Source organism: Phacochoerus africanus, chromosome 5 (assembly GCF_016906955.1).
Source record: "Phacochoerus africanus isolate WHEZ1 chromosome 5, ROS_Pafr_v1, whole genome shotgun sequence".
NCBI lineage: Eukaryota > Metazoa > Chordata > Mammalia > Artiodactyla > Suidae > Phacochoerus > Phacochoerus africanus.
This window is the reverse complement of record NC_062548.1, coordinates 110,557,520-110,583,476: the sequence shown is the minus strand read 5'-3', so window position 1 is coordinate 110,583,476 and position 25,957 is coordinate 110,557,520. Positions and strand designations below refer to the sequence as shown.

General features: G+C 37.2%; 1 protein-coding gene across 1 annotated transcript; it reads right to left on the bottom strand.

Moving 5' to 3' along the window:
- Positions 1–1,813: 1,813 nt before the first annotated feature.
- On the bottom strand, positions 1,814–19,441 carry FAM98A (family with sequence similarity 98 member A). Its single transcript, XM_047782295.1, has 8 exons — positions 19,287–19,441; positions 16,334–16,482; positions 13,556–13,690; positions 9,826–10,010; positions 8,722–8,802; positions 7,784–7,900; positions 3,710–3,877; positions 1,814–3,625 (listed from the first exon to the last, which is right to left on the bottom strand). The coding sequence occupies exons 1-8, from the start codon at positions 19,337–19,339 to the stop codon at positions 2,951–2,953; spliced, it is 1,563 nt and encodes a 520-aa protein (XP_047638251.1). The 5' UTR covers positions 19,340–19,441; the 3' UTR covers positions 1,814–2,950.
- Positions 19,442–25,957: the final 6,516 nt, after the last annotated feature.

Below are 25,957 nucleotides of genomic sequence, written 5' to 3'. Positions count from 1 at the left end.
TCAGTGTCCCTCTAGCATTGGCTATGTCTTAAGTAACTTTAATTCAAGATAATCAATATGCCATTGTGACATATTTTTGTGTGGCCCACCTTGAGTCCCAACAGATACTAGCTCAGTTTAAATCTAGATAGAGAGCAAGAAATGAAAATGATAGTGGCACACCTTTGATAATTTTCATAGAGAATGTTGACATCCTGTTCTAGTTCTGACAGAGGAAGAAACAAAGCACTAACAAAAGGTGCTGTCTGAGTATCCGTTTAAGAGACAATATTTTGATTTCATGTTAAACATTCCCTAAAATTTTTATTTTTCCAAGAAATCCCCACATTCCCTACTCCAGTAAGTCATCTTTTCTACAAATAAAGATTAAGAATGTATACAGATTCAACACTCTATACAACGTACCTTTATTTTAAAATAACAAAACTAACTGGTGGTTTGCAATATCCTCTTTCTGGAAAACTTAATAAATGTCAAAGAACAGAAACTAAAAGACAATTCTTTTATGGGTTTATAATGTGAAAAAAATTTTTAGTTTGAAGCAGGAAAAAAAATGTAAATTTTAGAGCCACGGTGGAGAGATGTTTCATGTTTTCTTATATGCTCATATATGAAAATTAATCTATTACCCACAAAAATAAGTCAAAATTGTTTGTCAAAAGAAAAACATATTAAATATATTGTAGAGTCTGAGGCTAGAAAACAGATTAAAGCAAATACTAAGGTACGTGTTAATACATTCTAAGATATCATTTTTAGATAGGAATCCTTAACAATTTTACTTCTAATATGAAACTTATACATAGTAATAAGCAAAAAAAGAGAGAACACAAAACTTTCAAGGCAGAACTTAAAATCTTTCATAAAAAATAAAAGTATATTGTCTTTTAAGTTTGAACATTTTAGGATGGTAAATGCTAGTTGAAAAATCTAATGAACAGCTAAAAATAACAAAATGATTGAGGCTTTTAAAAACGGTTTCAACTATCAAAAGAATGTGCTTATCTCAACAGCAAATGGAGTATTTTTTTTAACATAATGATTTTTATTTTTTTCCATTATAGCTGGTTTAGCAAATGGAATATTTTTAACGGTAAGTCATAAGTTGATTCCTTACTCTAAAAAGCCCAATTTAGCAGGAAAAGGAAGTACGATTTTTTACAAACATATATATTTTGTTGTGGTCGTCATTGTTGATCTTTTTAGGGCTGCACCTGCAGCATATGGAGGTTCCCAGGCTAGGGGCCAAATTGGAACTGTAGCTGCTGGCCTATGCCACAGCAACATGGGATCCGAGTCACGTCTGGACTTACACCATAGCTCATGGCAACACTGGATCCTTAACCTACTGAGCAAAGCCAGGGATTGAACCTGCGTCCTCATGGATGCTAGTCAGATTCATTTCCACTGAGCCACGACAGGAACTCCACAAACAATATTTGTATTTTCAATGAACTTCCTTTTAAAAAAAAATGTCTCTCACTCTTAAGAGAAACAAACAAAAACACCTAAAAGTTCAGGCCTATTAATGGATCTTTGCCTAACACACTGTGTAGCAACAGCTACACCTAGTGGCCAGAGACGAGTTCCTAAATTTTCCAGCTATAACACTGTAGTAAAAAAGGTAAATCCAGATAAAGCTATTTTTCAATTTACTTAAGGTTTTAGGGTAAGGATTCTCACTCATCAAAAATTATGTTTCAAGGCAACACTTGAGAATCTTTGGGATACAAAGGCCTTAGTTCATAAGCTTGAAATAAGCATTCAGAATAATTCAGTTTAAAAAAGTGGCTAAAATAAAACTCCAACCAAAGAGAGAACATACACTTTTATTGCTCACCTTTCACACAAAGCACACCTCCAGCCATTTTCTTTCACAGCTTGACAATATTTACGTGTACAAAAACCCAGCAACAAGTGTCATGTAGATTTCAGTAAAGAAGAGTGTCAAACATCAACTCAGCCAGGCTTTTGTTCTGCAGCAATAATAAAGGGCCTCCTGCTCTAAGCAAAATCTGTCCTCTTAACTTGGTAGTGCATTTCTTCCATTACAAAAAGTCTCCTGCCCAAAGCAAATTAACTTGTATTTGCTGAGCCAGTGGTATTAACTCGTGCATAAAACAAATTTCAGATTGCTGTTTCTTCTAGCAGATTTCAAGTAAAAATAAGGTGAAGGAGGAACTTGTTTTGAATGGATGCAGGTCAGTTTGAATTGCTCTACTTAAACTAAATGCCTACATGTACTATAGGTTCACAACTTAGTTTGCTCTTATAATCTTGACGGATTTTAGCCGTGTTCAAGGTTTTCAGAGTTGAGCATATGGTACAGTATTCCACTGAAAGGATAAGGCTACTGACTGTGCTGTTTGCAGAAGAGCTCATTTAATAGGAACTGATCTAAAAGTTCTATTATGAAGCAAATGTTGCATAACCTCTTTGAATAAAAAGCCAATCAGGGCAGAACTGTGCTTGGAAAATAGGCATTAGAATACTTTAAGGAAAACACATATAAATGGATTGTTAATAATGAGGACGGTTTCCTAGTTGTTAATCTAAAAAAATCTAGGAGAATCCTCATTTTTCAAAATCACATATTGAAAACCATGAAAACTACTTATTCAAGTAATTTCTTCACAAAAGTATGCATGTTCTGGCTGTGGAATTAGTTTACTGGTCAATTAAAGGCAATTATAATTACCTGTTAAGAAATTCTTCATACAAAGGAGAGTACTGTATGTGTTTCTCAAATAAACAAGCATTATGTAAGTCCATTAAGGGGGGGAAAAAAAAAAAAAGAACAGTATTGAATGAAGACCTACAAATGCTTATGCCAAGCAGAAATCTGCCTGCCACCTCTGGTGTCACATTAATTCAAAATCCATGCTGGATTCAGGATTCTGAAACTAAGTTTCTATTACTTGAGCTCTAGCAAAATGTAAGGTGTGTAGCCTCAACTAGTATAATGTCTTCCCTGTCCAAATCCAGAATGATTATACTGGTAACCTCCATGCTGGAAGTGCTGTTCAAACTGTCCCCCTTGGTGATAATTCTGGCTCCCTCTTCCTCCCCAACCTCCTCCCTGGCCTGCACCACGTCCACCTCGGCCTCCACGACCACCTCTCCCTCCTCGACCACTGCCTCGATCACCACCATGGTGCCCACTGTCCTGGTATCTATTGTCCTGCTGATATCCACCACCCTGGTATCCACTTCCCGTATATGTCGATGTTTGGAAGCCACCATAACCACCGCCTTGATAGCCACCACTGTGGCCACCATGATAGCCACCTGGCTGGAAACCCGAATCTCGGTAACCACCATCTTGGTAGCCACCTCCTCCTCCACTCCCTCCATCTGTCCAGCCTCCTTGATGCTTATTTCCTCTTCCTCCCCCTCGGCCACCATGGTCGTAGCCACCGCCACCACGTCCACCTCTCCCTCCTCCTTGTTCATGACCTCCTCGTCCTCCATACGAGGAATGTTCGTAACCACCTCTCCCTCCTCCTCGGCCTCCTGCTTGCTGCTGGGGGCCATCTTGCCTTTTCTGCCATGGTGGCATCTCTGGGGGTGGAGGTTCAATTTCGTTGGGTCTACCTCCTCTGTCAGGAACCCTGCCCATCAATACCTATGGGACAAGAAAAGGTATGTTAAATTATTTTATAAACAGAAATAAATGTATATGAAAGAAAATAAAAGGTATTCTCATCACCTTGTTGATGGCACAGGCAGTCTTTTCTCTTATAGAGCCACTGCTTGTCCTTAAAATCTTTGACAAGTCTTGTCTTGCGGCCAAAAGATGGGCAACAGCAATAGTACTTTTAGGAGATAAGACTGAGCGTTTTGGCTGGTAAACCTTTGCTAATTTTTCAGTCTGACTCTGTTGAAAGGAAGTGTTCAAAGACAAATGTCAATTTTCAAGATGAAACAGAAACATTGATATTAAATGAGTTAAAGATTTCCAAAATATCTGATAATATTTACTAGACTCCAGATAAGAGAGAAAGTTACATACTCACCATTGCTCCTATCTAGTGAAGAACAATCTTAAGAGTACGGCTGTCAGACTTGCAGATACAGCAAGGAATGATGGGGGGTATACAGGAATAGAGGGGTTTCCCTTTAAGGACTGTGGGGCTAAAAAGGTTCCCCTTGCCATGTGGTCTCAGAACAAACATCTTAATTTTATCTATTTATATGAATGGAAACCCATTTCAACAATTCTGCTTTTTAAAATTTTCCCATCTGCTTACTATGATTTAAAAATGTTACCTGTGACTAATATGAACTAATTATGGATACACATTTCTTGTAGAAGTGATCCCCCATATAATACTTTCCTTTATTATAAATAAAATATACAGAAAAGTCTAATTTAACATTTAGTAGAAGTACATTTAATGCACTTGTAACCTAAGACCACAAAAGATTAATGAACAAAGGATTTAAAGAGGAAGTTCACACAAGAGAAAATAAAGTTCTAACAAATATAAAACATGTTCTCCAGACAAGGATAAATAAAATGTAAATCAAAGTAACCTAAATTTGGGGAAGCAACAATAATTTCTTTTTAAATTCTGGAAGAAACAGCTACAACTAAGTACACAGGAAAATAGCACAAGGACAAAAAAAGTTGCTTAGTCTGTCAGTTATAGGCAGGTACTCAAATATTGATGGTAAATGTTTATATTACATGAAAAGAGATGTAAAAAGGTATGTTTACTATAATTATACATGTGGACAAAGTATGGAAGATAATACTAAAAAAGAAAATAGCCATTGTGGTTAAGACAATGAGATGGCCATTAACTTTTTTTTTTTTTTTTTTTGCCACACCTGTGGCATGCAGAAGTTCCTGGGCCAGCAATTAAACCCATGCTGTAGCAGTGACAACGCTAGACCCTTAACTGCTGGGTCACTAGAGAACCCCAGTGACATTTTTTTCTTTTTTTGGCCACAGCATGTGGAAGTTCCCCTGGCCAGAGACTGAACCCACACTGTAGTGACAATGGTGATACTTAACATTTTGCACAAGAGAACTGCAACTTTTTATTTTTAAAATTTTTCTTTAATAATTAAAAGACTAGGAGTTCCCGTCGTGGTGCAGTGGTTAACGAATCCGACTAGGAACCATGAGTTTGCGGGTTCGATCCCTGCCCTTGCTCAGTGGGTTGACGATCCGGCGTTGCCGTGAGCTGTGGTGTAGGTTGCAGACGCGGCTTGGATCCCGCGTTGCTGTGGCTCTGGCGTAGGCCAGTGGCTACAGCTCCGATTGGACCCCTAGCCTGGGAACCTCCATATGCCGCGAGAGCGGCCCAAAGAAATAGCAAAAAAAAAAAAATTAAAAGACTAAAGAGACTGCCATTCCATAGCTTATCTAGGGAATGTTTCTTCAAAGCCTTATATTTCTTTTTCTTGTAGTCACTACTGTACCTATAATAAGTTTCAATCAATGTTTGGTGAATAGAAACAAACTCATTTGAGAAAATAGTTTTATATATGTTTCAAATAAAACTGATTTAAAATGCAACTTAAAAGTGTTATAAATACATAAATTTAATTACATGAAACAAAAGTTCATGTTGTGCATATCAAAAAAATTTATAGGGTGTTCCTGTTGTGGCTCAGTGGTAATGAACCCAACTAGTACCTACAAGGATGTAGATTTAATCCCTGGCCTCGCTCAGTGGGTTAGGGATCGGGTGTTGCCATGAGCTGTGGTGTATATAGGTCACAGACGTGGCTCGGATCCCGAGTTGCTGTGACTGTACTGTAGGCCAGTACCTGCAGCTCTGATTCAACCCCTATTCTGGAAACTTCCATATGTCCCAGGTAGGGCCCTAAAAAAAGTGATTTGAAACAAAGTTTTAAAGTAACATATCACGGAAGTTCCCGTCGTGGCGCAGTGGTTAACGAATCCGACTAGGAACCGTGAGGTTGCGGGTTTGGTCCCTGCCCTTGCTCAGTGGGTTAACGATCTGGCGTTGCCGTGAGCTGTGGTGTAGGTTGCAGACGCGGCTTGGATCCCGAGTTGCTGTGGCTCTGGCGTAGGCCGGTGGCTACAGCTCCGATTCGACCCCTAGCCTGGGAACCTCCATATGCCATGGAGTGGCCCAAGAAATGGCAAAAAAGACAAAAAAAAAAAAAGTAACATATCACTACATAAATTTCACTAAATGAAACAAAAAAATACATTTGTACAAGTTAACTGTTATAGCCCTTCCTTCTCATCTCTATTATATTTATGTATTTTGTAGATTCATTGTTTATTATAGTTCCAAAGGAACTTAAAAATTACCTAGATGAACATGGCAATTTTGAAGATGTCAAAAATGAGGAGAGTAAACATAAGCTCAGACACAGTGCATTAGGACCCTAGAAGTAAAGTCCATTAACTGCAGTGTCAAAACCAGAACCACAGTGTTAATGTCTGGAGTCAGTGCACATCCATCAATCACTACATGCTCTTCTAGCTGAGAGCTGCAGGTTTTTGTTTTGAAGTATATGTACTATATAAGAGTGAAATGATCGTTTTTATCAAAGACAATTTAAGAAAGGACTGGTATTTCCTCAACAGTAGTCCCAAAGGAGAACAATTTATTTCCTGTGTTACTATTGACTCACTGTGAGATCTTAGTCAAAACCTTCCATTTACTTAAGTCTCCATTTTTTCAGCTGCAAAATGAAGCAAGTTAAGATGATCTCTCAGACTTCTTTCAACGCTAAAATAGTGTAACACAATAAATATCTACCCCATCAATTTAGCAGCTAAATAGGACTGTGCCATGGTTTAAAGATTTTACGTGAAACTAACATATCACAAAGATAATTGGAGAACTAAATAAAAACAGTTTCTCAACTACAACTCAGAGAAATCTACTTTCAAAAATGAATGCACTGGAGTTCCCTTCGTGGCTCAGTGGTTAACGAACCCAACTAGCATCCATGAGGATGCCATTTAGATCCCTGGCCTGGCACTGCTGTGAGCTGTGGTGTAGGCTGCAGACTCGGCTTGGATTCGCATTGCTATGGCTGTGGTGTAGGCTGGAAGCTGTAGCAATGATGATTTGACCCCCAGCCTGGGAACCTCCACATGCAACCCTAAAAAGCCAAAAACAACCCAAACCAAAACAACAAAAAAAAAAACACTAGTAAGGGAACATCCAATAATACTAACATATTTGGACCAATCTCCACAAAATTCAAGAATGGGTTCAATTTCAGGAATATAAGGTCAAATTAATCAACTGTGCCAATTAATTACCACTTACTGATAATATAGTAGATATTTAACAAATATCTGTTGAATGACCAAGATCTTTACTTGGATTAGCTCATGTAAGTTGAAATAAAGTTTTACCAGATTCTCCAATTCTCTATAAAAGGATCAAAATGTCCGGTCCTCCTAAATCCAGTTTTCCTTATATTTAGTTAACGTATTTTATTAGCAAATTATATTGTTAGCTTAAAGTATAGTAAACAAATGGTTTCAAAATAATTTTTAGTAATTTTCAGATACTATTTCCTTTTCTCTCACAAATGCGTACTGCCAGTAGGGTTTACAACATATAGATTTGTTGAAAAACATTAAGAAATTGAAAAATAAATGCTTTCATTTTTGCTGAATGGCTGAAGTAATTGCTACTCAGTAACTCACTAAAGAAAAATTAATTTGTGTATCTCCTATGTATTTCTCTTAGAGTCTCCAATGTACCTAAACTGTGCTAGGAAAGTTTAAGGGTCATGTCTATAAACACTTCACTCTTTTAAATGATTTAATGTGTACCTTAGCTCTGTCAGACCAGCCAAAAGACTGGACAGTGACATCCAAACGTTTTATTAGCAGCTTTCTCCGAACTTCATATTCATTGGCTATGGCTTGGTTAATTGCTTCTATCTTTTCCTGAAACAAAATTAAAAAGACCAGTTACACTTTAAATCTGCTTGACCCTCTATTGCAAAAGGGCAGAAACAGAATGGTATCTGTTTCATTCATAAGTGAATCCCCAGCACTCAGCACAAAATCAATCAGGTTATTTATTAAACAGGGTAATAAAAGTTATAAATTAATGAAATGATAGGCATAATAATGTCATCTCAAAATATAATAAAGCAGAGAGTTCCCATTGTGGCTCAGTGGAAACAAACCTGACTAGTATCCATGAGGATGCAGATTTGATCCCTGGCCTTGCTCAGTGGGTTAAGGATCTGGCATTGCCATGAGCTGTGGGATAGGTCACAGATGAGGCTCAGATCTGGCATTATGTGGCTGTGGTGTAGGCCAGCAGCTGCAGCTCTGATTCGACTTCTAGCCTGGGAACTTCCATATGCCACAGGTGTGACCCTAAAAAAAAACCCTGTAATAAAGCATATATAAAATACAAAATTCTCATTTAGCTTTCCCAGAGTTCACTGTGTGACGCTCAGCCCAGTGAAATTTTTGGCTTGAAGGCAACCCATTTGGCAATTAGAAACATGCATCATACTGAACTTTAATCTATTTTAATCAGCTGTGTGAAATATTTACAATTCATGAAATAAGTGCTTCTAATCTTACAGAATAAAATTATGTTGGCTAAGTCTTAAGATTCACAAAAATGATTATAAGGATGTCCACCTAGGAAACCACATATTAGAAAATGTAACTTCAAAAGCACAAACATAAATATCCTGAGACAGGAAGGTGGTTCCTTACAAAGTTTACTCAGGATGATTACTACTCACCCAGTGGGCCGGTCCCATTGGCTTCTTCAATAAAGGCTTTCCCACATGATTAGGTGGAACTTTTGCTAATGTTTCCTTTAACTGACACAAAAACATAAATGAATGAATAAACAAATCTAAAAACACATCCTCCTCATCTTCCCAATTCCCATCATATCCTGCCATCAAAAGAAGATTCCTGACAAAGGCAAAGGTGGAGGATGTTTGAAATGTACAAGACCCACACGATAAAGACACTCACTTGACCCACTCCTCACGTGCCTATGGAAGCATGAGTCCTTCACTGCACCTAGAATAGTGCCTGACAACAGAGGGCACTCAATGCGTATTTGCTGAATGAATGAATGAACACACAGAAAAATATGGACTGTGGATACACTGCTGCTCCCCTGTAGAGTTCAGCCAAATTTGTGCACCATGGCGTCCATCCACCCCACAACGTAAATGTACCAATTCTTAAGAGTCCAGCAGATATGCATGTAGAGAATAACTTTGCTATAACAAATTTCATTCTCTCCTGTTCATTAATTTTTTATTAACATTTCTTTCCTAATCAACTATGTAAAAAATCTTTTAGCTGTTGATTAACGTGGTATAAAAGTAATTCTGACTTATTTTCACATCATAGATAACATTAGCAGTCAACATATCTAGTTTGCCAACTGAAACATATAAGACTTGAAGTGACTGGATTAAAATCCCAAACATTAATATCCTTTTCTGTCCAGTCAATGGGAAGAATAGAATGTTGGTAACATTTAATGATAAAGACCTTAAATTTAATTGCATCAAAGTAAGTTTTAATAGGACTTAAGTCCTAATTCTTTTTACATTATATCTAGTTTATTTCAGTTTATAAATCAAAGTGTAAAGTCTCCTTTTTTGGAAAAGAAACATGCTAACATGCTAAAAAAAAAAAAAAAAAAAAGGAAAATACCAATTTCTTTTGAAGGTATCTAGGATTTAAAACCCAAAACTCATTTAGTAACAATCACTTAATAATATGCACATTAGGTTCCCATTAAGAGAAATTAACTTGCTTCATTTCAAACAACTGTAGGACTATGCCTTTAATACACTACAATCTGGTACTAAAGGTCTTACTTTTTTTTCAATCCCGCTGAAGAATTGGAACATAGTTATATTGGCTGGAGGTTTGGACATTCCTAGAGCAATACATATGCCTTTCAACTCTTGAAAGACCTCACTACCGCCTCCTTCTTGAGCTTTTTTTGGAGGAGTATTCACACAGAGCATTCTGGCAGCTTCTAGTTCTGAGATGAGGTATGCTGAAGTAAACAAAATAAGATTTCAAAATGAGATACAGCTATAATTAATAGTCATAAGTCTGGAGTCACAACTCTATAGACCTAATGATATGTAACTTTTAAAGCTGCAAGAATGGATTAGAAACAAGAAAGGAATACCATTTTTATCTGCAAATGACATAACATATAAACTGATTCTGTAATTCAGTATTTCACCAATATATGTTTAAAGCTTGATTTAAAAGCAAGCAATTCTTCTTTGAAACCAAAGGATCAAGGTAGATTACATCTAAAAATCTGGATTCTTGTATTTCACTATTAAGGAGCTTCCAGAACAGGGGTTGGCATCTGTTAATGAATTTACAAAAGGTGGCAGGTGGCTAATTTTCAGCAACAGTTAAAAAGGTTGTCATTTTTCTTTTTTTACGTCTCACAACTGATATGCACCAGTGATATAACTATCCTGCCTCTTACCTTCCAATACTGAGGTTATCTGTTTAAGATTGGAGTGAAAGAACAACATTTTTAAGTAGTCAAAGCTTCAGGTACAAGAGAAGATGGAAGACACTAAATTCATATTCCTTTTTAATGGTATCCAGTAGCCTAAGGTCACCCTCTGCCCGTTCATGAAAACCCTCTTCCACCTATATTCTTTTCAGTATTCCCTTTCCTCCTACTTTCCTCATTCTCACACCCTCCCCCTTCCCTGGAAAAATTAAAAACCGCCAAACTTTGTAATCATTTCTTGGCAGAGTCCTTTGGTATCAATATCATTCCCTTGTGTGCTGATTTCAGCCAGGTATGATGAGGGCTGAAATCTGTTTCAGGTAATTCAGTTGAAGGTATAAACATTAAATCTTATTCGCTTGACCTTCCCAAGGACATTTAAATTTTTATAAAAGATGTTTAATAATCATTTGGATCTCAGGATTTCAGGGTATGTGACAAAGTGAGAACTTTCTGACAATATTAGGAAGATAGTTTTGGAAAAAGACATTTTCTGGGCTCTTAAGTCCTATTATAAGTATAAAAGAATAATCAGCTTGAATATCTCATTTCCTACACCCAAGGTGTAATGTGAGAAGTACAGGGGTCATAATTCTGGCAGATCATTTCTGAAAAGCTGCCAACTCCTGTTCTAGAATAAACACAGCTAAGTTTCTGGAAAGGTCATTCTAAATGGATTTGATAAAATCTTAATGTGTTCCATATTGCAAACCATATGAGTTAAAAGATCAAAAGAGCAAAACCCCACTGTCATGAAAATAATCAACTGTTTTTGCAAATATGGTTTTATTGGAACACTGCTACAGTCAGATTCATTTACATATGATGTAAATGGCTGTTTACATGCTACAGCAGCAGAGCTAAGTCAATATGACAAAGGCCTATGGCCCACAAAGCTGAAAATATGTACTATCTGGCCCTTTAAGAAAAAGTTTGCCAACCCTTATTCTAGAAAATCATATATGATTTAATAAATCAGTCTCTAAATTTGGGACAACATAGCTCAGGTATTCACAAAATTAGTTCACCAACACAATTACCATCAAAAAACATTCACTGTAGCTGATGTGTTCAAAGTACCAGCAAAGGCACTGGAGATATAATACACAACAAAAACAATTATCTCTACTGACAATCTAGTTAGGAATAAAGAATATATGCATAAAACAATAACCGACTTCTTATACCTAAGGGAAATAACCTGACAACCAGAAAGGCCAATGCACAGCCAAAACAGTTCTTAACCTGACACTTAAAAGAGTTTTTCAGCCACTATAGACTCTTAGAGAAGAGACTATTCTGTTTTATTAACAACTCTAATGAGCTTGGTTTATTCCTTCCCACCTCAAGAACATCACGTTTTAAAAGATTCAAATCAGTAAGGTAAGGGTGCTGGAAGAAGTTAAGTAAAATTACAGCATCAAGATGTGACAACTAATACTTGGATAGATGAGAAATATTTATACAGAGTGAATAGAGAATGAGTACATGTACATAAATGGATACTAGCATGAGAGAGGATACAAACTGAGGGGAATATTTTAGAACGGGGAAACAGCAGAGCAAAGATAAAGAGGAGGAAGGGAGCAGTGGGTATGTATGCATGAAGAATTTCAAGAGCAGAGTAACCTTTAGTTCATTTAGTCATTTAGTTGAGAAGCAAATAGTTGTATATTCCTGAAGTGCTTAAAAATACAGTCTCTAATAACCACCCTGAATCCAAAATAACAATATTCAGAGCAATCTGCTTAAGAAATATGAAAGAGGCAAAGGCATTTTATGAAAATGTAAATATATATATCCCAAGTGGTTTTTATGAGTATCAGCACTAAAAAGACCAAACTCTGAGCTCTTTGGAAGAATTTTCTATTCAGGGTCATTACTAAGCTTTCCACACAGCTTTTGTCTTCCTATGTAAGATAACATATTCTAAGTGCCAAATATCAGGTATTGGTAAGGATAAGCAGTGCTACAAAGAAAGATTCAGTGATAATACCATGGCTGAGCCAGTTACTGAAATTATACAATTTGAAGAATAATGAACACATGCGTAAGAACTGTAATGCAACAATATTAGCATCTAAAGCAATACCTAACATTGTGTGCCTATCCCCTGCCCCTACACCCATCCAGTAACAATCATTTGACAAATGGGAAGTTAAGACGGTGATTTTGGAATACCTTAGTTCCCAAGTATAATGGCTGTGAAGAAGATTTTTTTTTTTAACTGAACCTTCAAAATTGGAGTTGCACCATTTTTCAAAAGCCATAGTTCAGTTGTAAAAAAGCAAACACTTAAAAGATCTTCTGAACTGTGTTTGTCATAATAAGAAGTACAATATTCAACTACCCAAATCTTAATCTAAATGTGTCTCAGAATGCTACAAAAATTCAGAGTTTAAGACTATTGGTCATATTTATTGGAGAGTTTATATAAAGCAATAAAATCTGAGTCTACTTACTGTTTTTCAGGGTGAAGAGAGAAATATTTGTTAGTGTATTAAGAAGGAAAGAACTTCTCATAAAAATTTATTTCCTGGAATGATCACTAAGTATAGGAACAATCCAAATAATATTCCAGAAATGTCTACAATGTAATTTGACATATTTGCAAACAAAACCAAAATCCCCAATTACCTGGCCACAAAGCAATATCTCTAAGACAAAATAAATAATTGCACGTACCATTTATTGCGCCTAATGAATGATTATTGTCCTCAAAGAAATTACTTAAAAAAAGAATCTTCATTGTTCCCCTGTATCTTCCCAGTTATTTTTAAAATGTGCTTCTAGTTTAGAACACTAAGGTGTGATAATCACACATTTGGACAATGCTCCAGTGCTACTGCTAGTCACCTTTGGTGAAGCACAGCAGGCTGAGCACCACACCCAATTTAAACAATAAAAGAGTAGCAATTAAAAAACAACACTGCTACCAGTGTACCGACCCATCATTAGCTTCTAAGTTAGGAATTTAACAGTTTTCTTTAAACCTGTTTATTAATCATGGAAAACATAAATAGAAAATAAGAGCTACATTCTAGTAGCCATGAACTTACTGAGCAAAAGGAGGCAGTTCTTCTGAACGAGAAGGCGCTTGGTCACATCCCCAGATGTCAGTGAAAGATATGGACAGTTCATCTCCCCTAGCAGGCCACTCACCTCAAGTTGGAATTCTTCAGCTTCACTTGGGCCTTGTAAGAATTAGAATAATCTTACTTAATAAAAACTATTGTTTTTTCCATTAGCATAATATTTATGCATAAATTGAAATTTTTAATAGGATTTTCCTAACACAAGTTCCTTCCCCTTCTAATTCACCCTTTCTCACACTACTGCCAATTTGCTTTCTTAAACAGTTTTCATTAAGTTATTGTCTTATTTGAAGATCTTTAATGGCTTCCTAATTTCTACCTCATCCAATCTAATTTGCTCTGGTTGGCTTTAAAGATTCTTCATTGACTCTCTGCTTTGCCTTTCCCAGTACATTGTTAGGTAGTAGTTCCTACTACATGTATGCAGTAGTTACCTTAAACCTCCACAAACATTCCCTCTATTTGTGCAGGCTGGTCTCACTGTCCCAAGAATGGCCAGTCTTATTTCTATTTTTGTGCCTTCACTTCAGTTACTCCCTGTGATTGATAGGCCCTCTACTCTCTCCTCCTCTATCAAATGCCACCTATCCATCAAAGCCCAGTGGTCTTGCTCCTTGATGAAACCTTCCCCAAGGCCTGATTTTCTTTGTGAACCATAAAGTGAAGTATTTAACTACTGTACTAATCTCCAGTTGCTACAGTTATGCCTAAAATTCCCAGTTAGAGTACATGTAAAGATGGTGAACTGATCTGTATTTCTGTATTCCCAGAACATGTCAACGATAGAGCTCAGAGTGAACCAAGGACAAGCAATGCCCTTTCTTCCTTCCTATGTTGATGGTGCTCTATCCAATATCACAGAGGGATAATACTTTACTAACAAACTTTCAGACAGTCACTTGATTTAAGTACATTTTCTCATCTGTAAAATGAGAATACATTATCAACGTTTTGCAAGCTGTGTTCTCTGAACTCCAGTTATGTTAGAGGCAGCTGGGGAGGAGAGAGTTGGGCTCAAAGTACTCCCTCTCAACTTTAACTAAAAAGCCACACTTTTACCTGTTTTATATTGACTCCTATAAGATAATTTTCACTTGAAAAAAGGGGATTCAGGTTATAAATAATTACCATCTACTACAGGTGGCGTTTTCAAATGCATCTACGATCTCAGAAATATTAGGTCAAGAGGTGGTGTTAAGAGCACTGGCTCCCAAACTTGACTGCTGGGCATTGAAGCCTGGCTGCATCACTTACTGGTTCTGTGATCTCAGGCAATGTACTCTGTGCTACCTTGCTTAATGTATAAAAGAGTAATAAAAGCTGTCTGGTAGGGCTGCTCAGAGGTTTAAATGCGATAACACTTGTAAAGTACTTAGAACATGGTTAGTGCTCAATGTAAGTATAAGCTGCTGTTATTACTGTTACCTTATACTCTCCTTAATAATTAGATTATGGATGCAACTATGTATACACATTAAATATACCAAACATGCAAGAGTTAGCTTTTCTTTTTTAAATTAAAAAAAAAGAAAAAAAGGAAAAAAAAAGGAGTTCCTGTCATGGCTCAGTAGTTAATAAATCCGACTAGGAACCATGAGGTTGCAGGTTCGATCCCTGGCCTCACTCAGTGGGTTAAGGATCCGTTGCTGCTGTGACCTGTGGTGTACGTTGCAGACACGGCTCAGATCCCTCGTTGCTGTGGCTCTGGTGTAGGCCGGTGGCTACAGCTCCAATTAGACCCCTAGCCTGGGAACCTCCATATATGCCGCGGGTATGGCCCTAGAAAAGACAAAAAAAAAATGTTTTTAGGGCCACACATTTGGCATAATGAAGTTCCTGGGCTAGGGGTCAAACTGAAGCTGCAGCTGCCAGCCTACATCACAGTCACAGCAACACCAGATGAGCTGCATCTGTGACCTACCACAGCTCACAGCAATGCCAGATCCTTTACCTACTGAGCAGGGCCAGGACACTAGTTGGGTTCATTATCGCTGAGCCACAGCAGGAACTCTTGAGTTAGCTTTTCAAAATGGGATTCTGTGGGGGGTGAAAAAAAAATGGGATTATGTGTATAGTTCTTCATTAGCAGATGGGCATTTTTCCCTATTATGGGTTTACCTATGATAGGAGGGAACCAGGTGGTGGAGTATCAGGTTCCATGCTTTTGTTTCTTTCATCACATCAAAACTAGTGCTAAAGCAGTAACAAAATTGGCAAATATAAAACAGCTCTCAACAGCATAAACCTGACTGGATCTGGTTTGGTGCTGGATCTGGTTGTGGTGCATTTAGTGATACATTCCTAATGATACAGAAAGCTTCTTAATAAAGCATTCTTTCTTCCCATATATAACAGAATTATAAAGCATTTACTTTACATGCTATGTGTATTTCTGGGATTTGGTAGTCCTAAGAGAAAAATATCCCAATTTCTACTTCTAGCCATCAATTTAAGATTTCACAAATTTCCAAGAATGTAAAGTTCATATATACTTATCTCTACTTTTTTATATCCCAGTAATAGGGTTTTTCCAACTTGCACAAATTAATAGCTGTATAACTACATTCTGGTTTTTCAACTTTAGAATCGCCTTATCGCAAAAAACGAGTTGGTTTCTTTACAAATTTTTTTTTTTTTACATTTACAAAGAACTTGAAATTTCAGCTGCAGTACTGATAATGTTCACCTGACAGTACAAATTTTATTTTTATATTTAGCACCTAAAACTGAATGTTTACTTACTGTTGGTTGCTTGAACATTTTCCTCTAGTTTACAGAGCACTCTTAATTCAGACACCAACCAAGCACAGAGTTTGGTAAACTCAGGGGAACTGGCTCCAGCAGAGACTGCTTGAGACAGAGCGCCATCTTCTAACAATGGACCCTTGTAACTGGTGAGTAAGAAATTACACTTCAGAAGAATATAAAATCATATCTAATATATTACAGATACAATATGTTTACATTTTATTTTTATAATTAAGCAATGATTTAACATAGATAAGTTACAATGACCAATCTCTAAACTTGCAAATGTAAACTATTAGAAAAACAAGCTAATTCCTTCAAAATATGGGACTATTGAATAGAATCATATGTACTACTAAATTACGTCAACCTCTGTACATTTACTGAGAGCCCTTATTGTACAAAGGTTTACTTTCTTACTTTAACTGAATTAGCACTAAAATTAGATTTCTAAGTGATACTATAGTTTACTATTTCAGAAATAAAACTTGGGTTATCTTTTCTAGAGGTTTTACCAGAAATTAATTTGACTAGGTTTTTAATGACTGTCTTTAAAAGCAAAAACTTCCCAATTATTCATTTGTTTTCCTTTTTCTATATTTAATGACATTAAGATGACTAAGATATACTAGTAAATTAATGTCAAGATTAATTTACTAACTGCTGGTGAGCTGATGTTTAGGTGAACTGGTGCAAATGAATCCTAATTCTTTGCAAGTGAATCAAAGGTCATTTTAAAAAATTATTAAACATTCAAACACTCAAAAGACAATAGTAACAATGAACCTCAATCTAGAATATGGCTAGAATTAAAGATTCTGTCATTCTCAAAGTAATTTTAAAACACATATTCATCTTTTATTAATGAAATCTTGATAAAAACGCTAATCATGATACATTCAATATACTTAAGATAACTTTTTAGAGGTATAGAGATGTTAGAGAAATGTAACATTCAACCCTCTTAAAATATAATCATATGTTTATATTTTTAATGGGACAGAAGAAATCTTACGCAAAAAGTGAGATTCTATATAGTCTGGCATCTAGATTCAAAACCACATATTGCTAGAAACTGGAATAAACAAACTAGGCCTACAAGTGTCTCACTGTGTTACACACTTAAATTTTATTGATTTATCCCACAAGTAATTACTGAATTCTTACTGTGTACCAAGTTAGAAATAAACACTGGTCATTTATTTCTAATATTTCCCAGTAAATCCTTGAAAAGCACACATCAATCAATTAAGACTAATTTTTGATGGCTGAATGCCACCAAACTAACACGTTACGGGTTAAAATTTATAGTCAAGTTTTCAGAAAATCCCACGGTTTATCTTACAACCCATCCCAATTATTTATTTAATTAGTGTTATTACAGTTACAATGACTGTTCCAGTACCCAAGAGAAGAAAAACACAATTAACAAAGGGTAAGAGAACAATCATAGGAAGAAGTGGCATCCATCATCAGTTGTTGCAGATGGACTTCATTTAAGTGGGGTTTACCTCCATCCTCTCATGCTACTTCTCCTTCAACACTAAGTGTCTAAGTGTCACTTCTAGGAAGCTTAGGACTTGTTTCCTTTCCCAGTTTTCTTTCCTCTTCCTGGCTCTCCTCAGTTCTCAAGGCATATTCTCACAGTGTGAACTTTTCTTCCACCTCACTTTGTACCCTTAAGTGTTCAGACCAACATTGCCAACAGACCCAAAGTGTTTACTGAATACTTCATGTGTGAAATTTAGCAATTTAGTCTAAGAGGTTCACCAAAAAGACACCACTTTGCTGATTGTGACTTTTACTTAGGCTCTCATCAAAGAAATAAGCTGCCTAAAGTCTGACTTTATTCATGAAAATTCAGAGCAAGTTCCAAAGAAAAGAGCAATGGTAATTCATATTGACAGAAAAAGATAAGCACAACCACTGCCTTTCCTAAAAATGGGCAGACTTTGGGAACCCTTGTTCTTTTAATACTAAAGTAAGCTTTCCCCCAAAGGCTTCCATGGCATGGAAAAACCTAGAGGAAGGTTTTGATAAGAGACTTGCTACTTTTATAGTTTTCTAAATCCGTATTTTTTTTTTAAAGCTGTACTGTGGGCAAATATTTAATTATACAATTTGTTTCTGGACAGCATTTAGCCCAAGAAATTCTAAGTTCTCAAGTTTTAAGAGAGTACACTGATCTGGGTGACCCAGTGAGATAAGCAGCCTTATTTCCAGCTTCCAGATACTGATGAATTATGGCTGGGTTAATTGTCAGGGGGAGACAAAAATGCACAACAAATACGCTGGGACTTGGTGGGTGAGGATGCCCCTAAGGCTAAGAGCTAATGGCGGCTCAGTGAAGGTGTGTCAGAGTCAAGGGAAACAGCGAGTGGTTCCCATGAAGGTGGTGACAGGTTAGGTGTATAAGTGAGCTGGCTGGCAGAACGGATGCAGCGCAGACATGTGCCTTAGGGAAGCCTGGGTGCATGCAGACATGACTGGGCAAAGGAGATTTTCTGAGCGAAGTGGGGTGGGGTAGGAGCAGGGGCTCAAGACAGAAGCAGGAAGTTTGGAGGACAAGTAGGAAAACAGAGAATCAACTTTGGCAACCTCCAGAGTGAGGGGGTAGGGCAGAAGGATGGGGAGCACGGAGAGAAGCTGGGGGGGGGTGGCGTGAACCAGAGCCCAGACAATGACACGCATGACTGACAAACGCTGCGGGAAACTTGGCTGCACCGAGCACAGGGCAGGCCTAGGGGCGTCGCAGCCGGAGGGCCCCGACCCAGCAGAGCAGGCAGTGGACGTGGCATTGGGGTCCTGGGGCTATAGGGAGGCGACAGCCAGGAGCCACGGGGTGAGGCGTGGAGAGGCAGGTGTCTCTGACTGAGGTGGAGAAGGAGTTTTCGGGCCGGTGGGCGACAGTGTGGGGTTTGGGAGACCCGTGCCCTGGCAGTCTTACCCTAGATCTTCCAACGACTCCAAGATGTCAGACTCCAAGAGGTCACACTCCATGCTACTGTGGTATTCAAATTTCCGAGTCGTCAGGCTCCCCTCTTCGCCGGCAACGCGTACACTCGCGCATGCGCTGCTTCCCCGGAACTTCCAAATCGACAGCTGGCGCCTCAGTCCATGCACTGCGCATGTCCGGAGCGTGCGTAAGAAACTTGGTCCCGCCTGCTGGCCCGCCCCGGCCGCCTGAAAGATGGTCAGGCGACACTGCTTGCACATGCGTATTACTGAATAGTGAAGCCGACGGCCCCAAGAAGGGCAGGAGGACTGGCTGCGTGGCAGCTGGGCGTGGGGACCTGGCGAGGGCCGGGGGCGCTCTAATTTTTCCTAATTGGGTGTGCGCATGTGCGAAGCTTGGGGCGAGGCGGGCGGGGAAGGATCCTCGGGCGGGGGAGAGTGGGGGTCCATAGAGTTGGGTGGGCGTTTGCTGTGAAACCGACTGTCTGGATCCCAGTCGCCTGAGTGGGTGACCAGCCTTACCTGTGGGCCGTAGAGAAGGGAGAAGTTCGTTCGCTCTAATTCCTTAGAACAGGGCTAGAGACGGGACAAGTGCCGAGAATGGCAGATAACATGCCGTCGGAGTTCCTGGTGGCTACAGTAGCTGTATTTGGGAGTTAAGGAGTAAACTTTCCCTTGACACGGATGTATTCAGAAAGTTGATTCTTTCCGTTCCTTTGCCGTTCTCTACCAGACTTCTTAAGCCCTTCCCAGACACTAAGAATCTTTATTTTAAAGGGGTGGGGGAGGGAGGTAAGAGGGGGGGCCTTCGCTGTGTGTCAATATCAAATAGGCTGGAATATATTTAAACCCACGCAGTTTAAAGGGTAAATAAACTTTTTGTTGTACCGTTATCGATTTGGCATTTTTTGGCATGGTGTGACACTCGCATCACGATGGGCTGTGGTTTCTTGGCAGTTACTGGTTGGGTATGTACTTAGAATTTATTGGAAAAAATGAGAAAATGTTTTCGAAGTGATGGCATATTTAGAAAATTATATTTAACTATAAATGGTCATAATTGTGCACTGTGTAGGCATTAAAGAGTTTTCACACTGGTATCAGTAAATTTTATTTTGTAGTTCTCAGATATTTTGGTATCTAATGGATAAATGCTCCTTGTTCTTCATAGTACCTTTAAAATTCCTTATTTTGCACCATCTGGAATGAGGGAAGGAATTAACATTTATTATGTATCTACTGTGTGCTTGAATTGTATTATTTCCTTGATCGGTGTTATTTTATGCAATCATCATAAGGCTGTGTAAGTATTACTCCCATTTTGCAGGTGAGGACACTAAGGCTTAGTTGGCTTGTCTATCAAAAATGGTAAGACCTTGCTTTTGAAACTGAGATATCTCTAAATTCATATTTATTCTTATTTGACTAGTCAAATAAGGATTTATAAGCAGGATGTTGAAAAAATAGGAAGATGTAGCTAGTTGGATAAACAAATCATGTATGCTTGTATATCCTGTATATAAATACCTTAAAATAAAAACAATAGTTATTCTCATAGGGTTATTGAAGGTGCTAAACAAAAAGTAATTATGCAAAATCAAGTTGGGAAAAAAGTTTTCATTCTTGACTCACTTTTCAAGGTAAGTTCTAACACATACTATTAGTAAGTGAACAAGTAAAAACTCCCCTAAATTTATTATTATTCTCTATCTAATGCAAATTGTTACATTAAATGGAGGGTAGCCAATGCAAAGTATTTAAAAAAATATTTTAAATAATTCTATAATGGATTTTACTGAAATAAAAACAATGATTTTAAAAGTAATATTGTCATCATTTCTAAGGATTTACTAGAAATCTCTTGCATTTTTTATTTTCAAATTATTTGTTTGTGAATATCTGAAGACCTCATTCAAACAATTACATGAAAATAACTCTAATCTGGGAGCCCTGGTTTTTGCCTCGGTACAATGTAAGAAAGAATTTTCTAACACTTAGAGTTGTCTAATATCCATCAGGTATCTTTAATAGATGAGTTTTCTGTGTAGAAGGTATTCAACTAGCAATAATGAATAATCGAGACTTAGTCCAGCCTTTCCAAATATTCTTGTAAAGAGTAAAAACATATTTTATAGTTGTGAAAAAAATGTAAAGGTGAAAACTGAAATGAAAAAATTGATTTTTGTTTTAAGAGGAGCATCTTTTATGTCATAACCTTAAAGATTATCAGGTGAAGTTTTTAATTATATAGTAGTTAAAATGTCTTGCATCCGTGAGTCTTAGGAATGTTACTTCTAAAATTCATAAAGTGTAACTTTTATAATGCCAAATAAGTAGGTAAAACTTGAATGTGAGATTTGTCATTTGTCATAGAATATTTTCTAAAAGTTTTGATTAAATAGGCACCTAAAATAATTTTTTCCTTAATTGAAAGATTCTGAAAAAAAAAATAGCACTTTCCAGTTTTAATGAATTTGCCTTTTAAAGACTCACTCCAACAAAGAGAAAATAAGAAAGACCAGAGATTTGCTCATGTTGGTCATGAAATTAAGTTTGTATATGATACTAAATAAAGTCCTTTTCATTTTGCATTGTGAAAACAGTACTTTCCCCCATTAAATATTATCATGTAGAATTAATCTTATAGGTTCTCAAATACTCTTATAGGCATGCCTTAGAGAGGTTGCAAGTTTGGTTCCAGACCATGGCAATAAAGTGGATATTCCAATAAAGAGAGTCATATGAATTTTATGGTTTCCCAGTACATATAAAAGTTATACTTACATTATACTGTAGTCTGTTAAGCGTGCAATAGCATTATGTCTAAAAAAAAGTACATACCTTAACTTCAAAATACTTTATTGCTAAAAAATGCTAACCATCATCTCAGCATTCAGAGAGTCATAGTATTCTTGCTGGTGGAGTGTCCTGCTTTGATGTTCATGGTTGCTAACTGATCAGTGGTGGTTGCTGAAAGATGGGGTGCCTGTGGCAATTTCTTGAAAGCTGACACCAACAAAGTTTGCCACATCAATTGAATCTTCCTTTCATAAATGATTTCTCTGTAGCATGCAATGCTGTTTAATAGCACCTTACAACTTCTTTTAAAACTAGTGTCAATCCTTTCAAACCCTGTTCTATCAACTAAGTTTATGTAATATTCTAAATCTTCTGTTGTTACTTTAACAGTCATCATAGCGTCTTTACCAGGAGTAGATTCCATCTCAAGAAAACATTGCTTATCCATAAGAAGCAATTCCTCATCTGCTAAAGTTTTATCTTGAAATTGTAGCAATTCAGCATCTTTGAGCTTCACTTGTTATTCACTCGTATTCTAGTTCTCTTACTATTTCTACCACATCCGCAATTACTTTCTCCACTGAAGTCTTGAACCCCTTGAAGTCATCCATGAGGGTTGGAATCAATTTTTTCCTAACTCCTATTCATGTTGATATTTTGACCTCTTACCATGAATCTCAAATGTTCTTCATGGCATCTACAAGGGTGAATTCTTTCCAGAAGGTTTTCACTGTTTAACCCAGGTCCGTCAGACAAATCACTAGCTAAAGTAGCTAAAGCTTTATTAAATATATTTCTTCATTAACAAAACTTGAAAGTTGAAATTACTTCTTGATCTATGGGCTGCAGAATGAATGTTGTGTCTGCAAGCATGAAAACAAAACAACATTCATCTCATTGTACATCTCCATCAGAGCTCTCGGGTTACCAGGTTCATTGATGATCTTCAGTAATGTTTTGAAAGAAAAAAATTTTTTTTTCTGAGTAGTAGGTCTCAACAGTGGGCTTAAAATATTCAGTAAACCACTTTGTAAACAAATGTATTTTGTAGTGTGGGCTTTGTGGTTCCATTGACAGAACACAGAGATTTAGCAAAATACTTAGGGGCCCTAGGATTTTTACAATGGTAAATAAGCTTGGCTTCATCTTGAAATAACCAGCTATCTTTGCCACTAAACAAGAGAGTCAGCCTGTTCTTTGAAGTTTTAAAGACAAGCGTTGAGTTCTCTTTAGCTATAAAAGTTCTAGATGGCATCTTCTTCCAAAAGAAGGTTGTTTCCTTTCTATAGAAAATCAGTTGTTTATGGCAGCGACCTTCATGTATTATCTTACATAGATCTTCTAGATAACTTGCTGCAGCTTTTACATCAGCATTTGCTGCCTGCTTCACCTTGCACTTTAAAGTTGTAGAGATGGCTTTTTTTCCTTAAACCTCTTTAAACAACCTGTGCTAGCTTCAAAATTTTCTTTGGTACCTTCTTCATAGAATTAAAGAGAGGTAGAGCCTTGCTTTGGGTTAGGCTTTGGTTTAAGGAAATATGCAGCTGGTCTGATCTACCCAGATCACTAAAACTTTCTCCAAATCAGAGATAAGTCTATCTTACTTTCTTATCATCCAGGTGTTCATTGGAGTAGCACTTTTAATTTCCTTCAAGAACTTTTCCTCTGCATTTACAACTTGGCCTTTCTCAGCTTTACACATGCTTTCCCTGCTAAGTTTAATCAATTCTAGTTTCTGATTTAAAGTGAGAGATGTGTGACACTTCCTTTCACTTGGACACTTAAAGGCCATTGTAGGATTATTAACTGGCCTAATTTAAATACCGTTGTGTCTCAGCGAACGGGGAGGCCTGAGGAGGGAGAGAGAGACAGGGAACAACTGGTCAGTGGGGGCAGTTGGAACATACACATTTATCTGTTAAATTTGTTGTCTTATATGAGTGCAGCTTATTGTGCCCCACAGCAATTATAATGGTAATATCAAAGATATATATATCACAGTTCACCTTAACAAATAAAATAATAACGGGGAGTTCCCATTGTGGCTCAGCGGGTTACAAACCCAACTAGTATCCATAAGGATATGGGTTTGATCCCTGGCCTTGCTATATGGATTAAGGATTCTGCCTTGCTGTGAGCTGTGGTGGTGTAGGTCACAGATATGGCTTGGATCCTACGTTGCTATGGCTCTGGCTGTGGTGTAGGCTGGCTCTGATTCGACCTCTAGCCTGGGAAGTTCCTTATGCTACAGGTGTGGCCCTAAAAAAACAAAACAAACAAACAAAAAAAACCCAACCCCCCCACTATATATATAATAACAAAAAAGTTTGAAATATTGCAAGAATTACGAAAATGTGACACAGAGACACAAAGGGAGCAAATGCTTTTGGAAAAAATGGTGCCAACAGCACCAAAAATGGTGATAGACTTGCTTGAGGCAGGGTTGCCACAAACCTTCACTTTGTAAAAACAGGAAGTGCAATAAAGTGAAGCATAATAGAAAAAGGTATGCCTATTCATTAATAAAGAATCCTTTTTTTCGAATCATGTTTCTGGCTATGTTAGTATATTTTCTGAGCCCTGGCAATTTTTGAAGAATATTACAAGGTTTGAGAGTAGTATCTTGTCTATGTTTAAATTGAGGAATATATATATATATATATATATATATATATATATATACATAATATATATCTATATATATATACATAATATATATCTATATATCATATAGATATATACAGACATGAACAGGTCTTTCCAGAATAAAAGCTCCAAACTTGATTTCCATTCTTTTCCAAATCTTCAGCCTAGCAGCCATGTTCTGCCAACCCATGACTTTGGCACATAACAAATCAGATAGACACTGGTCTAATTTGGATGCAGTAAGAGCTTGTTAGACTCTAGCCCAGATGTGATAAACTAGCATTCGTATCAGGCCAAAAGTTGCATGGTTTTATTTGGCCTAAGTAATAGTATGAAGAATTTTGAATCATTACTTAAAAGTTTGGATACATTGTCTAAAAATCTGGATTTCTGGGTTTTCTGGAAAACATAAATCAGATGACTTGGCAGTACAAGGCCTTTCAGGCCCAACAAGGCAGAAATTGGCTTGGCTTGAGACAGCTGCCTCCTCTAGACCGGACATGAATCTATTAGTTCTTTGTGCTTCTGTATCCCATCATTCACACAATATTACATATGCATGTCCAACCAGAGATTTACTTTCCTTGAGGTCTTGAGAATTTCAATTTTATTCTTCTTAATCATGTTGACTGCTTCTTCTACTCTACCCTTCATAGGCCCTTGCTTTTTCCTCCTCTGCCCATTCTACTATGGAGGAAGAAAATTTTTTCTTCTATCCTTTTAGGTTTATGAATGGGGTCTGCAAATTAAACTGACAAAGGCAGTTTCACAGGAGAAAAGGCATATACATTTTTATTGATGTTGTTGCTATTATTAATTTTCATGGTGTCTCACAGAAATAAAGTGAAAACCCCAAAGAGAAGGCTGGACTTCAGAGTTTACATTGCCACTTTAATAAAGAGTGATACATTGTAAAATGACTCAACAAAGGAAAGGGAGGTTGAGTTTCCAGGGTGGGTAAATTGTGGGAAGGTAAATATGTGGGGAAACTAATGGAAGATCAGGGTTATTTTAGTAAGGTTTGTTTGTGCAGACATTTCAGTGCCAACTTTCTTTCTTCTTCATGGCCATAAAACTCCCCCATAGTGGAGATTTATGACACTTCTAGCCTCTTAGAAGTTTCTGCTCTTAGTCATTTAATGGAAGCTCTGAGAAGACTTCTTTCTGCATCTGTTGATTCTTGATTGCCTTTATCTCAAAATAATCTATGCCTGTAGC